The 15713-nt window shown below is 43.3% G+C and overlaps 1 protein-coding gene across 1 annotated transcript in view; it reads right to left on the bottom strand.

The window, feature by feature from the left end:
- CREBL2 (cAMP responsive element binding protein like 2) overlaps window positions 1–15399 on the bottom strand; it is a 30812-nt gene extending 15413 nt beyond the window's left edge. The window contains exon 1 of the mRNA XM_006075651.4: window positions 15092–15399. Within this exon, the coding sequence (XP_006075713.1) occupies window positions 15092–15106 (15 nt within the window). The 5' untranslated portion in view covers window positions 15107–15399. The remainder of the gene's footprint in view (window positions 1–15091) is intronic.
- Window positions 15400–15713: the final 314 nt, after the last annotated feature.

Genomic DNA, 15713 nt, shown 5'->3' with positions numbered 1-15713 from the left:
TGCCATTTCCTTCTCCAATGCATGAAAGTGAAAAGTGAAAGTGGAGTAGCTCAGTCGTGTCCGACTCCTAGCGACGCCATGGACCGTAGCCTACCAGGCTCCTCCGTCCATGGGATTTTCCAGGCAAGAGTACTGGAGTGGGGTGCCATTGCCTTCTCTGACCGGCTCCCCAGTCAGTGGGTTTAATTTCCGTGGAAAGAGGAGGCATGATTTAGGTGCAAGTCCTTCACGGGCTTCTTCAAAAGAGGAAGACTCCAGTGTCCAGAGAAAGTCCTATTCCAAAGATTTTTGTATCATTTTACTTTCAGTGTTTTCAGAACAAACAACAAAAACAAATTCAGAGCCAACCCAGGGTGTGCAGGGAGACAGCACTCACTCTCTCTGCCGACAAGCCCTAACCCTAACCCGCCACGTGGCAGCTCACATAATTTCACACCACTGGAGGGGAAAACTGTTATCCTCCCCTTTTTCAGGTAAGGTGGGGAAAATTCATTTCTTTATTTAACAACCATTTATTGAGCCCTCACTTTACCCCAAACACTGTCAAACTCTAGAAATGTTAATACAAGAAGATAGGGTCCTTACCTTTAATGTATTTTGACTTGTGAAATGCAGCAGACATATAATAACATTATAAAGGGCAAGATATCAGAATACACAGAGATGCTGCTGGTAAGGAGATGCGCATGCATGCGTGCATGTGCAAGCGCACGCAGGCACACACACAACACACACGGTGATCTCTTTATTTCATGGATGACCCAATTTTTTTATTTTTTATTGAAGGATAATTGCTTTACAGAACTTTGTTTTCTGTCAAACCTCAACCTGATCAGCCATAGGTATACATATATCCCCTCCCTTTGAACTTCCCTACCATCTCCCGCCCCATCCCACCCCTCTAGGTTGATACAGAACCCCTGTTGAGTTCTGAGCCACACGGCAAATTCCCGTTGGCTATCTGTATTACACATGGTAATGTAAGTTTCCATGTTACTCTTTCCACACATCTCACCCTCTCCTCCCCTCTCCCCGTGTCTATAAGTCTGTTCTCTATGTCTGCTTCTCCACTGCTGCCCTATAAGTAAATTCTTCAGTACCACTTTTCTAGATTCCATATATAGGCGTTAGAATACAATATTTAACTTTCTCTTTCTGACTCACTTACTCTGTATAATAGGTTCTAAGTTCATCCACCTCATTAGAACTGACTCAAAGGTGTTCCCTTTTATGGCTGAGTAATATTCCCTTGTGTATATGTACCACAACTCCTTTATCCATTCACCTGTCGATGGACATCTAGGTTGCTTCTGTGTTCTAGCTATCGTAAACAGTGCTTCAGTGAACAATGGGATACATGTGTCTTTTTCAATTTTGGTTTCCTCAGGGTATATGCCTAGGAGTGGGATTGCTGGGTCATATGGTAGTTTTATTCCTAGTTTTTTAAGGAATCTCCATACCATCTTTCATAGTGGCTGTATCAATTTACATTCCCACCAACAGGGCAAGAGCGTTTCCTTTTCTCCACACCCTCTCCAGCATTTATTGTTTGTAGACTTTTTGATGACTATTCTGACCAGTGTGAGGTGATATTTCATTGTAGTTTTGATTTGCATTTTTCTAATAATGAGCAATATTGAGCATCTTTTCATGTGTTTGTTAGCCATCTGTATGTCTTCTTTGGAGAAACGTCTTTTAGGTCTTTTCCCCACTTTTTGATTGGGTTGTTTGTTTTTCTGGTATTGAGTTGTAAGAGCTGCTTGTATATTTTGGAAATCAATCCTTTGTCAATTGTTTCACTTGCTATTATTTTCTCCCACTCTGAGGGTTGTCCTTTCACCTTGCCTAGAGTTTGCTTTGCTGTGGAAAAGCTTTTAAGTTTAATCAGGTCCCACTTGTTTACTTTTGTTTTTATTTCCATTACTCTAGGAGGTGGGTCATAGAGGATCTTGCTTTGGTTTATGTCATCTAGTGTTCTGCCTATGTTTTCCTCTAAGAGTTTTATAGTTTCTGGTCTTACATTTAGGTCTTTAATACATTTTGAGTTTATCTTTGTGTGTGGTGTTAGGAAGTGCTCTAATTTCATTCTTTTACATGTAGCAGTCCAGTTTTCTCAGCACCATTTATTGAAGAGGTTGTCTTTGCCCCATTGTATATTCTTGCCTCCTTTGTCAAAAATAAGGTACCCATAGGTGCTTGAGTTTATTTTTGGGCTTTCTATCTTGTTCTATCGCATGGATGACCTAATTTTAGTTCAAAGATTTTCAACATCAGAGCAAAGCCTAGAACCCAAGTCCCCTGATTAGCATCATAGCAGCTTGTCACAAGATGACTATCATCAAACATGACTATTTCCCTTCTAGATTCCCAGGTAGGACTCATTAACCTAAACACATAATTTCCTGAAGAGACTCTAAAACTGACAGATGCTTTATATGCACTGCTACATTACTGCTAAATAGTCACTCATTTAATGACTAGATTCATTTACTCCAACTCACTAGTCACTTGATGGGGGGAGTGGTGAGGAGGTTAAGTAACAAATGTTTTCACTTTATGCTTCTTTGAAATTTCCCTCAACTCTCCATGCCCACTCACTGAAGTCATGCCAATTTACTCCTTTACAAAATCCCTGATTTAGTTCTTCTTTTCTATTCCTCCTACATCACTACCCTACTTACAGACTATTACCACAGGTTCCTGGCAGGTCTCTCTTCCATGTCTCCATGTCTGTCTTTAACTTCCTTGGTTAATCTATCTTACAAAGAACTTCCAAATTAACTTTTCTTATCCACTTATTAAAATAACTTTAGTGTGTTTTTCTTTATTGTGAAAAAGTAATACCTAATCATTACAGAAATGAATAAACTTTAAGTGCCCCTAGATCTTCACGACCCAGATAATCATGATGGTGTGATCACTCACCTAGAGCCAGACATCCTGGAATGTGAAGTCAAGTGGGCCTTAGGAAGTATCACTACGAACAAAGCTAGTGGAGGTGATGGAATTCCAGTTGAGTGATTTCAAATCCTAAAAGATGATGCTGTGAAAGTGCTACACTCAATATGTCAGCAAATTTGGAAAACTCATAGTGGCCACAGGACTGGAAAAGGTCAGTTTTCATTCCAATCCCAAAGAAAGGCAATGCCAAAGAATGCTCAAACTACTGCACAATTGCACTCATCTCACACACTAGTAAAGTAACGCTCAAAATTCTCCAAGCCAGGCTTCAGCAATACGTGAACTGTGAACTTCCAGATGTTCAAGCTGGTTTTAGAAAAGGCAAAGGAACCAGAGATCAAATTGCCAACATTCCTTGGATCATTGAAAAAGCAAGAGAGTTCCAGAAAAACATCTATTTCTGCTTTATTGACTATACCAAAGCCTTTGACTGTGTGGATCACAATAAACTGTGGAAAATTCTGAAAGAGATGGGAATACCAGACCACCTGACCTGACTCTTGAGAAACCTGTATGCACGTCAGGAAGCAACAGTTCGAACTGGACATGGAACAACAGACTGGTTCCAAATAGGAAAAGGAGTACATCAAGGCTGTATATTGTCACTCTGCTTATTTAACTTATATGCAGAGTACATTGGAGAAGGCAATGGCACCCCACTCCAGTACTCTTCCCTGGAAAATCCCATGGATGGAGGAGCCTGGTAAGCTGCAGTACATGGGATTGCACAGAGTCGGACACGACTGAGTGACTTCACTTTCACTTTTCACTTTCATGCATTAGAGAAGGAAATGGCAACCCATTCCAGTGTTCTTGCCTGGAGAATCCCAGGGACGGGGGAGCCTGGTGGGCTGCCGTCTATGGGGTCGCACAGAGTCAGATACGACTGAAGCGACTTAGCAGCAGCAGCAGAGTACATCATGAGAAACACTGGGCTGGAAGAAGCACAGCTGGAATCAAGACTGCTGGGAGAAATATCAATAACCTCAGGTATGCAGATGACACCACCCTTATGGCAGAAAGTGAAGAGGAACTAAAGAGCCTCTTGATGAAAGTGAAAGAGGAGAGTGAAAAAGTTGGCTTAAAGCTCAACATTCAGAAAAACTAAGATCATGGCATCCGGTCTCATCACTTCACGGCAAACAGATGGGGAAACAGTGGAAACAGTGTCAGACTTTATTTTTGGGGGGCTCCAAAATCACTGCAGATGGTGATTGCAGCCATGAAATTAAAAGACGCTTACTCCTTGGAAGGAAAGTTATGACCAACCTAGACAGCATATTCAAAAGCAGAGACATTACTTTGTCAACAAAGGTCCGTCTAGTCAAGGCTATGGTTTTTCCAGTAGTAATGTATGGATGTGAGAGTTGGACTATAAAGACTATAAAGCTGAGCGCCGAAGAATCGATGCTTTTGAACTGTGGTGTTGGATAAGACTCTTGAGAGTCCCTTGGACTGCAAGGAGATCCAACCAGTCCATCCTAAAGGAAATCAGTCCTGGGTGTTCATTGGAAGGACTGATGTGAACCTGAAACTCCAATATTTTGGCCACCTGATGCAAAGACCTGACTCATCTAAAAAGACCCTGATGCTGGGAAAGACTGAAGGCAGGAGGAGAAGGGGACGACAGAGGATGAGATGGTCAGATAACATCACCGACTCAATGGATGTGGGTTTAGGTGGACTCCGGCAGTTGGTGATGGACAGGAAGGCCTGGCGTGCTGCTGTTCATGGGGTCACAAAGAGTTGGACACGACTGAGCGACTGAACTGAACTGAGGCTGTGTCTCTTTGCAGCTCAAGAGAAGACCTCTGGCTCAGCTCTGCTTACTAGGTCACCAAATCCAGTTTCCTGTGGCTGCTCTAACAATTACCACAAACTTGGTGGCTGAAAACAACAGACATGTATTCTCTCTGTTCTTGGCAGGACTACACTCCCTCTAGAGGCCCTAGGGGAGAAGTCATCCTTTGCCGCTTGCAGGAGCCGCTGGTGGCCGTGAGCATTCCTTCATCTGCGGCCACATCAGTCCAGTCACTGCCTCTGAGGTCACACTGCCTCCACATCTGTTTCTCAAATCTCCCTTGGCCTCACTCTTAGGAGGACATTTATCACTGGATTTACAGCTCATTCAGAGAATCCAAGGTAAACTCATCCTCTCAAATCCTTACCTAAATCACATTTGGGGCCATGCAGGATTCCCTCTTTATCCATATAAGGTAATATCCACAAGTTCCAGGGGCTAGCACATGGATATATCTTTCTAGAGGCCATTCTTCAGCATGCTACATCCAGGCTCCCACTCACCAAGCCATTTTTCTCTTTCATTTACCCCAGCAAGTCATGCCAGTATCCTTAGGGACCTCACCCTGCCCCCTGAATTCCTACTTGTCCTCACGAATTCTCTAAATGTTCCCTCTTCAGACCGCCCACCCCCACCCCACCATCCAAACCAGCAAACACTAAGCTTTCTTTGGTTACAGTCAGCCCTGGCCCTCATTCTGCAAAGCTCTTGCTGACAATCACCTCTGTCCACACGTTACTTTTCTTCTCCATATTTCTGGAACATACAGTCAATATCACACTGAATTGTATGTTATAGCGGCCTCCCAGATTTAAGTTCTGTTGCCTTCAAGCGATGTGAGCACCTCGGGCACAGAAGCTGTGCTATTTCTTCTCCAGTCCCCATTGCATCTGGCCCAGAGCCAGACATTTATTCAAAGACTGATGACTGAATGAATAAATGCAAAGAAAAATTAACAATATTTTGCAATTTAATTTAAATTGGTATTACTATGACCACCACTACCACCAGCTTATAAAAGTTGTAAATTTTTTTTAAAAAAAGAGAAAAAAGAAAACCAAACCTCTCTCATAAGGGATATAAAATCTGAAAAACCAATCAATAACTCTTATTATTTTACCACCCCTCTTGCACTTATTTCCATCCGAATGCTCTAATTCTTAAGGCAACTCATAAAGTTTCAAGTTGTTAAGTGTACGAGAACTACTGTATTTACATGAAGTGGTAGCATCAGCTCCAGCTAAGAAGGAAAATTGCAGGAAAGCCTGTTTCACTTTTCTTTTGAAAACATAAAGTGAAACCTTATCTGCCATCAATTAAAGAAAAATAAGACACATATGACTGTGGCCAGACACTGCGCTTTACCACTTTAAAGAAAAAAAACAAGCAGCTACACTTTCATTTGGGGTTAAGGCTCCTTTAACTTCCTTCACAGCTGTTGTTCAGGCTTTTTCTCTTTTATTTACCAGCTCTTCAGAAAGAGAGAAAGTCTAATCCCATCTTCCTGCTGCAAACCTCTCTGCCAGGTTTTCTAGTCAACAGAGGAGAAACAAGATAGAGCAGGCATTTCTGACTGAGTGTTCACCCCTGCCTCTCCTCGCCTAACCCTTAATCCTCCCCTCCCCTTGCTGTTAACTGTTTGAAGCTAAATGTAATACGATTATACATATATTTCAGCAATCCCCAAAACTACTATAGACGGACTCAGTAACAGTGGTCTGCACGCACATCTCATTTCATCGTGCTTCACTTTACTGCTTTTTTTTTTTTTTTATAAATTGAAGATTTATGGCAACTTGGCATTGTCAGATGATGGTTTTTTTAGCAATGATGTACTTTTTTTTTTTTTTAAAGAGATCATGCTATTGTATACTTAACAGACTACCGTCTAGTGTAGACATAACTTTTATACTCATTGGGAAACCAAAAAATTTACGAGGCTTGCTGCATTGTGGTATTCGCTTTACTGCAATAGTCTGTAAGTGAACCTACAGTATATCTGAGCTGGCCTGCACCCTGTATTCCACTCTCTTTGCTTCCTTCCCACCCACTTTCCCTCAACCACTACATTTCGGCTTCGGTGCCATCACTCTGTTGAAGCTTCTCTTGCTAGGTTCACAAACCACCTCCTATTTTTGAAATTCAGTGGATACTTTTTCCCTACCTCCTTTAGATGGAATAATCCTTTTTTTTTTGTGGATCTCCTGTATCACTAGCCTCTTCTTTTCAGTTTGTTGAATCCTATTCCTCCACCTCTTCTGATCATTTTAGAGTCTGCCAGGGTTCTGTCTCTTTTAGCTCTCTTTCCTGTCCACCTTCTTCATCCTTCAAGGATTTTATGCATGCTGCATACACCTATATTCTAACAGTCTCCAGCATCGTCTTCAGCTCAGGTCTTTCTTGTGAGCAGTGTAACCAAGCTGGTGAGGAGGAGCCACACAGAACAAGCATTTATTTTGAACCCCTTATGCACTGTGTTTTTTTTCTAATACATGTAACATTTCATTCTTAACTCCTACACTAACTCGATAAAGTTAACCCATCTATTTTATAGGTAAAGAAATACAGTTCTGATAATCTGTTCAACATAAATCATATCAGTATTTTCATTGATCAGTCTCCCAAGGCAAAAGTGTCCCAAAATAAAAGCAAAAATAAACAAATGGCACTAATCAAACTTTAGAGCTTTTGCACAGCAAAGGAAACCAAAAAAAAAAAAAAAAAAAGACAACCTTCAGAATGGTAGAAAATACTTGCTAACAATGCAAATGACAAGGGGTTACTATCCAAAATATAGAACAGTTCATATAACTCAGTATCAAAAGGTAAACAATAAATGGGCTGAAGACCTAAAGGACACACAGATAGCCAACAGGCATGTGAAAAGATGCTCAACGTTGCTTATTGTTAGAGCAATGCAAATCAAAACCACAATGAGGTGCTTACCTCGCACCTGGCAGAATGGCTATCACTGAAAAGTCTACAAGTAATAAATACTGGAGAGGGTGTAGGAGAAAAGGGAACCCTCTGACACTGTTGGTGGGAAGGTAAATTGGTACAGTTACTATGGAAAATAGTATGGTGGTTCCTTAAAAAAACAAAAGTAGAGCTACCATATGATCCGGCAACCCCATTCCTGGGTATATATTCAGAAAAGAGGAAAACTCTAACTCAAAAAGATACATGCATCTAATGATCATAGCAGCACTATGAAAGTCCATAACCAAGACATGGAATAACTCAAGTGCCCCTCAACAGACTATTGGTTTAAGAAGATATAGTGTGTGTGTGTGTGTGTGTGTGTGTATGTATACATAATGGAATATATGTGTGTTTTATATATATAGTGTGTGTATATATATATAATGGAATATTAGTTATAAGAAAAAAAGAAATATTGTCATTTGCAGCAACATGGATGGACCTAGAGAATATTATACTTAGTGAAGTAAGTCAGAGAAAGACAAGTATTATATTACTTAATGTAGAATCTAAAAAATAATACCAATTAGCCTATATACAAAAAAAAAAAACAACGGACACACTGACAGAAAACAAACTTACGATTACCAAAGGGAAAAGGGAGGTGGGGAGGGAGAAACTAGGACTATGGGATTAATACATACACACTGTGTTTAGTGGTTCAGTCATGTCCAACTCTCTGTAACCCCATGGACTGTAGCCTACCAGGCTCCTCTGTCCATGGGGATTCTCCAAGCAAGAATACTAGAGTGGGTTGCCATGCCCTCCTTCAGAGGATCTTCCCAACCCAGGGATCAAACCCAGGTCTCCCACATTGCAGGCCATCTGATTCTTTACTATCTGAGCCACCAGGGAAGCCCAGGAATACTGGAGTGGGTAGCCTATTCCTTCTCCAGTGGATCTTCCCAACCTAGTAACGGAAATGGGGTCTCCTGCATTACAGGTAGATTAAAATAGATAAGCAACAAGGCTTTACTGTATAGCACAGGGAACCATATGCAATATCTTATAATAACCTATAATGGAAAATACTCTGAAAAATATATATATAACTGAATCACTTTGCTGTATACCTGAAACTAATGCACTATTGTAAATCAACTATACTTCAATTTAAAAAACAATAATCTGTCCAAAATCGTAATAGCTTGAAAGTGGTAGAAATCAGATTTCCCAAATTTCTTAGCTTAACTTGCCAAGCAAATCCTGATCGGGCGCCTGGTTTTCTTTCCATCCTTGTCTCTGCCCACATCTCTACTTGTGCCTTATGCTCAGCTCAGGGATCAGCAAACTTCAGCCCACCTGGCCGACTAAAGTCAGCCAGCTGCCTGTTTTGGGAAATAAAGTTTTATCAGAATACAGCCACACCCATTCATTACGTTCTGCCTATGGCTGCTTTCACATTTCAATGGCAGAGTTGAGTAATTACAAGAGAGAGATCACATGGCCCACAGATATTTACTATCTGGTCCTTTACAGAAAATCTCCCAACTCCTGCTCCAGCTTGTACCAAAATACTTATTTTCCAGTGCAATATGCTTTAGTATAGGATATTCTCTCTTTCCCATTTTCTGGGGCACTTCTATTCTTCCTGAAAGATTCATGCCTACTGTGTGAACCCATGTCTGACACACCCAGATAGGCATCCATTCTTGGTGCCCTCAAAGCACTTTGCTGTCACTGCCCTCATTTCTCACCTCACCACGCAGTAGTTATTTTTCTGTATGTGTATCTACTCCATTGAAACATCAGTTCCTGAGAATAATTATAAACTTACTCATCTCTGTATCTCTACCGTCTAGCACAATGTCTCGTACATATTAGGTGTCCAACAAATGTTTGATGAGGAATGGAGAAATGAATAAATGAACAAACTTTTGTGAAAATCTTAAAGCACAAAACATTCTGAATAAGGTTATCTGCAGAGGTACCCCAATGTACACGGGACCTAGACAGGAAAAGGGGGCACATTTAAAATGTTAACAAACTGTCTAGTTTGGCAAAGGAGCTGGCTCTTCTGCCTTGGTCTTGTTGAAAGCATGGCTGGAGTAGGAGGACAGAAAAGGTAGAAAGTGTCTGAGCTCTGTCACTGCCCAAAGAGGGCAGTTCCAGCTGTAGCAAAGGATGGCTAAGGGGCCAAGAGGAGGGATGTTAGGGGTCAAAGGACAGCTCTGGTTTGGTTTATTCACTACGTCGTATCTGACTCTTGTGACCCCATGGACTGCAGCCTACCGTCTCCTCTATCCATGGGATTTCCCAGGCAAGAATACTGGAGCAGGTTGCCATTTACTTCTCCAGAGTACCTTGCTGACCCAGGGATCGAAACTGGGTTTCCTGCATTGCAGGCAGATTCCTTGCCAACTGAGTTCTGGGAATGTCAAAGAGATTTTTTGGCCAAGTAAAAATTTTTGTGAGAACCAGCACTACTCAGAACATCTGAATGGAACAAAGACATAAGGGGTAAGGAAGGTATAAGGCATTTTAAGATAATTGTGTGGAGCTCAGGTGGAAAGGAAGTATGCAGAAGAACAGCAGCTCATATCAGTATTCTGAGGCCAGAGAGGGACTTTCTCACCAGTCCCTCAAGTGGAAATTGATGCCGTAAACATCATATGGGAGAACGCAATGGCACCCCACTCCAGTACTCTTGCCTGGAAAATCCCATGGACGGAGGAGCCTGGTAGGCTGCAGTCCATGGGGTCGCTGAAGGTCGGACATGACTGAGCGACTTCACTTTCACTTTTCACTTTCATGCATTGGAGAAGGAAATGGCAACCCGCTCCAGTGTTCTTGCCTGGAGAATCCCAGGGACGGTAGAGCCTGGTGGGCTGCCATCTATGGGGTCGCACAGAGTCGGACACGACTGAAGCGACTTAGCAGTAGCAGTAGCAGCAGCAAATGTCATATAGGGCATTATATATTATACATTATATATTATAGTTAGGCTATACAGAAATGTCATCTTTTATCAGCTTTGTCTGTGGCAGGAACGCGGCTATCTAGGGTATTTCAAGTCACTCATTCATTCATTTGATAAACATGAAAGTCAAATATAAAATTGGAAATAAGAACTCTCTATGATCAAAGCCCCTGAATGCCGGGAGCAGGAGCTCCACCGTGGCAAAGGTCATGAGGAAGGAGGCTCGGCATACGCAAAGGCGGGATCGAGCCTCAGGAGTCCCCCTGGAAATTCTCGAGCATCTACCCCCCAAACCAGAGTCTACCTACTTTCTGCTTTGTGCTTTCACCTACACCTCTGACTTTACAGGGGGCTGTCCCCCACTACCTCTCTCTGAAAAAAGAGTTAGTTTACAGCTCCAGTTAATAATTCCTGGGTGTGACTGTTTCAACCTACAAACTCCTTTGGAAATCCTCTACCCTGCCTGAATAGGTTTTTCCGGCCACATGTGATTGTTCAGAGCCTCCCAACTGTGAGAGGCAGGAGATGTTCTAAACTGTCTAAACACAGATTCCTTTGAGTAGTTAAAAGATTGATTAGAAATTGTATTGGTGAAGGGTTTTTCACTTGTTGGGCCAATGTTTGCTGCTAAGTCTCCATACCCCTTACCTACTGTGTCCTTGGCAGTGTATTGAGTGATATAATGGGTGTATAGAAATGTAAGTAGTAGCCTCAATGTTTGTAACCTTGGACCCTTGAGTTAATTCTTTTCTTGACTGAGCCCACCTCACCTTTGCCCTATAGGAATGCAGCTTTGTCTAATGCTTTTGGAGGGTGGCGCATGACTAATCACCTTTAGAGAAAAATAAGTTTTCTGAAGAAAGGGTCTTAAAATGTTAACAGGCCTCTGGGCCAGAAGATGATGCAAATCACCTAAACTTTTGCATATGATAAGTGTGCAGGAAGAAAGCCTGGCTTACTGCCTGACTCTACCCCTTCCCCCATTATCCTCTATGCATAACTTAAGGTATAAAAACTACTTTGGAAAATAAAGTGCGGGCCTTGTTCACCGAAGCTTGGTCTCCCCATGTCGTTCTTTCTCTCACCTTCTGGCTGAATTATTCAGCCTCTTTTCTCCACTGAATTTCCTCACTGAGCTATCCTTATTTGACCACTCTTTATATCTTTAATTAACATTTAAGTAAGCTGTTGTTTCCTGATCGCCGAAGCCGTCTCCCCTTTGAAACCCCTGGATCCACCGGGGCTGGACCCCGGCACCTGAAAATGACTCCTTTCAATTTTCTTTATAATTGAATGCAGCAGGTTAGGGAGAAAAGGCTTTCATAAAAAGAAACTTTTCTCCAATGGAGGACACATAGGTGGGCTCAAGAGACTACCATTCTCACACAATCTGACAGGGAAGGGCCATTTCACGTCCCATTCCATTGTTCCTGTCCCATTTGGGGGCATCGTTAAGAAAGGAGGGTAGTATGGGGGAAGCACAGCTGCAAATATCACGAAAAAGCACACACCTAATAATGACTACAGTGAGCGTCTCGGGTGCCTGCTGCACTGTGCAGAAGACCAAGGACATCACTGCCAGGTAATGTAATAATGATAACATTTCTGGGTGCCTAGTATGTGTTTACTCTGTACTTGATGCTTCCTATGCATGATCTCTGATCCTCAACAAAGCCTGGGGAAAAGGCACTGACCATTTAACATAAAACAGAAGCTCAAAAAGGTTAACTCAACCAAGATTTTTTTTTTCCTTCCCAACTAGGTTAAGTAGAGATCTGCTCAATCAGAATTTGAGATCTGCTACTCAGCGCTTCCCCAAGCCCTCAGTCTTAGATACCCACTCTCTCTCTTGCGTTCTTTTTCCCATTTGCTGTAGTCTGTATACTCTGGCTCAGCAGAGCACATTGATGAATATTAATAAATCCCAGCTACACCTCAAGCAGTCTCCTTAATGCCTCTCTGTTCCAATTCAGCTTAGTCTTTGTGAACCAGTACTCTATGATGTAATGTACCAGGCACATTGCTAGACACTTGGGAGGCAAAGCTGCACCGGCCATTCCAATGTGTCCTGCTCTGACTCCAGGAAACCAGACAGCAGAACATGCAGCGCTCTTGCAGACTCACTCATCACCACTGATGAAAACAACTCAGAATACAGAATCTTTATAAAGAGAGGTTGTCACAGCGTCATTCTATTTCCTGACCTGTTCATTCAAACACTGCTTCTCTCTGACTGCTGATCCTGCCCCCTCTGTCCTCGTCCTGTTGACCTGGCCTTTCTGTCAGTCGGTCTGTCATCTTTTATGCTCTCACCGGCACAACCACACTTCCAAGCCCCAACCCTCGGCTTCCCTACTGCAGCTGCCTTCAGAACCTGAGACTCCATCACCCATACATAATGGGAGGGAAAATGTGTTGTGTGTGTGAGCCTGGACGGATATACTGGGAGAACAATACAACTTCGCAGGACTGTAACAATTAGAGCACAGGGAAAGGCAGGATTGGGAGCCTTTTAAAAAGGCCGTTTCATGCCACCTGACTCCTCAAAGAGTAGTCCAATCTTGCAGTACATGGCATTTAAATATTACTCATCCATAGCTTCGACATGTATTCAAAGTGAAAGTAGTATATTCACAGAAGCAATATCCATCCACAGACATCTGAAATGGATTTCCTTTTCCAAAATCATTAAAGAATAAAGAAACTGCTGGTTTCTGTCACAAAAACAATGAATTAGTAAAGAATGAGAACTCAATTCATTTTGCTTACCTATGAACCATCTAAGAAGTTACTTGTGAATCATTATGAATAGTCTACTTGCAAAATTTAACCTCACTCTTTTAGGCAAAACCATAGCACCATACCTTCCACTACAGCTTGCTTATTTTAGAAATATGTTCTATGTGATTTTATAGGCAGGTAAAATAACTCAAAATCCTGTTTTTTTTTTTTTCTTGAATTTATTTGAGATTACTGAAGACTTTGAGAAAGTTATTAAATATTTCAAAGGTTTGAAAAAGAAACAACCAAAAATTCTGTAGAATATACCATGAGAGTCTGCAACCACAGAGACTAAAGACTATGTTAATTGGGATCCTTTCCCAGCCAGCCGTATCTAGGAAAGACAATGGATACAGTATTCGGATTTAATTTGAAAATTAACACTGAGAGATCAAGCTAGCAAAGACTGTTATGGAAAATTACCTTCTGATTTTTCTAGAAAAGTTTTAGAACTCCCTCTTTCTGACTTGGAAATCCCACTTCCTATTAGGAGGGCTTTACCCCTTTCCAAGTAAAGGTTCCTAGAGGTGAGTCCTACTTCCTGAGCAGTGCCCTGGGCTGTCACTTTTCTCAGAGCCTCCCACGGGAACAGGAAGAGGAGATGATGGAGAGTAACACAAGCAGCACAGAGAAGATGGAGATTTTTTTCAGCCTCTCTGAGGATGCGTCAAACAAAAACTTAATAGCAGCAAAGTATTACTAGTTAGGTAGAGGGGGAAAGGGTACCGAAACGAAGGAAAAAGCTCTCAAAAGCAGCATGCCAGAGACAGTGGAAAGTAAAGCAGAGGGAAGGAGTATCTGCTTTGAAAACTGGCAAATTCTAGGGTCTGATGCCTTAAAAAAAAAAAAAGGTGAACTTTCTAAACATTCTAAAACATTATAAGCTGATGATCAATTAACTGGGCATCACTATCTTCATGACACATAACTAGATGACACTAACGAGGAAAGACAGGAAGGTTATAAACAAACTCTATGAATTAACCAATAATGAATATTGTCTGTTATCTTAACGTCGCAGGGATAAGTGACCAGCATAAGCGAAGACGGAGTGGGCATAGATTAACAAGAAGGAATTCACTTCTTTTCTTGAAGAAGGCTTTCTAGAGGTTAGATTCCAGGCTTTGGACGAATAGCAACAGGAGATTAGCAGAGTGTTCCAACCAACCACAGGAAAATAGCTCAGAGGGGGAGTGAACAGATTATATGAATGGGGCATTGAGTAAAGGAGCCTGAGAGAGGAAAAGGGGACGGTCTAGGGGAACAGGGCCGGTTCAGGGTGCCCTAGTTTAGGTCTCCGATGTGGAAAAAGGCTGGTTGGGGGCAACGGAAGGCAAAAAGAAAAAGCACAGTAGTTTCTTCACGTATCTCGGGAGCACTAGGGTCTGCACCACCTGGAAAAGCTGACCAACAAGCTTGCCCTGAGTGTGATTTTTCCGGAGTGGGCCCTTGTAGGAAGAACGCAGCCCGCTGTTCCCTCAATTTTTGTCTGGGTACCTGGGGTCATAGCTGGAGTCGCAGGGGTGTCTAAGGCAGACGTCTGTTGGGTGCTGGGTGGACTACGGGGCTGAGGCTCAGCGGCGGGACGGGCACTTAGCGACAAGCAGGCGGCGGCGGCAGCGGAGCGTGCAAACCCCAGGACTTACCTTACTGTCATCCATCTCGGCAGACAGGCCGGCCCTCCCCCGGCTCAGCCGGCCTGGTCCGGCCCGGCCCCGCCCCGGGGGAAGAAGGGGATATGGTTCTGACCGCCTCCTCTCGCCTAACAGTTCGGTTCCCTGATGCCACAGTCACGGGGACGAGGGACCAGTTCAGGAATGGCAGAGCGGACCCTGGAGGCGGCCCAGAACGCCTCCCTTCGCTGCCGCCGCCGCCTCCTCCTCCCCCTCCATGACAGGCTCTGGCTGTGTTTACAGACGCCCTGGAGAGCAGCCCGGACCGGAGGGTGGGCTGGAGCGCGTCGCGCGGATTGGCCCGCTCGGCTGCCGTAGCACGGTAGCATTCTGGGGATTGTAGTTTCCCTCCCCGCGGTCTCCGCGCGGTGGACTGGGAAGGAAACTACAATGTCCACAGAGCCTCAGCCAGGCGGCGTCCGTTTTTCTGCCAGGGAGCGCCGAGGGGGCGGAGCTGAAGCTAGGTTTCCCACAGTGCGCGCTCAGAAATGTTTGGGTCGGTGGTTTCCAGCGGCCTGGGGACTGGGAAGGGACCGTTGGGGCCTGGCAGAGGCAACCCTGAAGGACGGTCCCTGGGAGCAGGCCCTCCTCACGG

The sequence above is a fragment of the Bubalus bubalis genome, chromosome 4 (assembly GCF_019923935.1).
Source record: "Bubalus bubalis isolate 160015118507 breed Murrah chromosome 4, NDDB_SH_1, whole genome shotgun sequence".
Lineage (NCBI taxonomy): Eukaryota > Metazoa > Chordata > Mammalia > Artiodactyla > Bovidae > Bubalus > Bubalus bubalis.
This window is presented reverse-complemented; position numbering and strand designations above follow the sequence as displayed.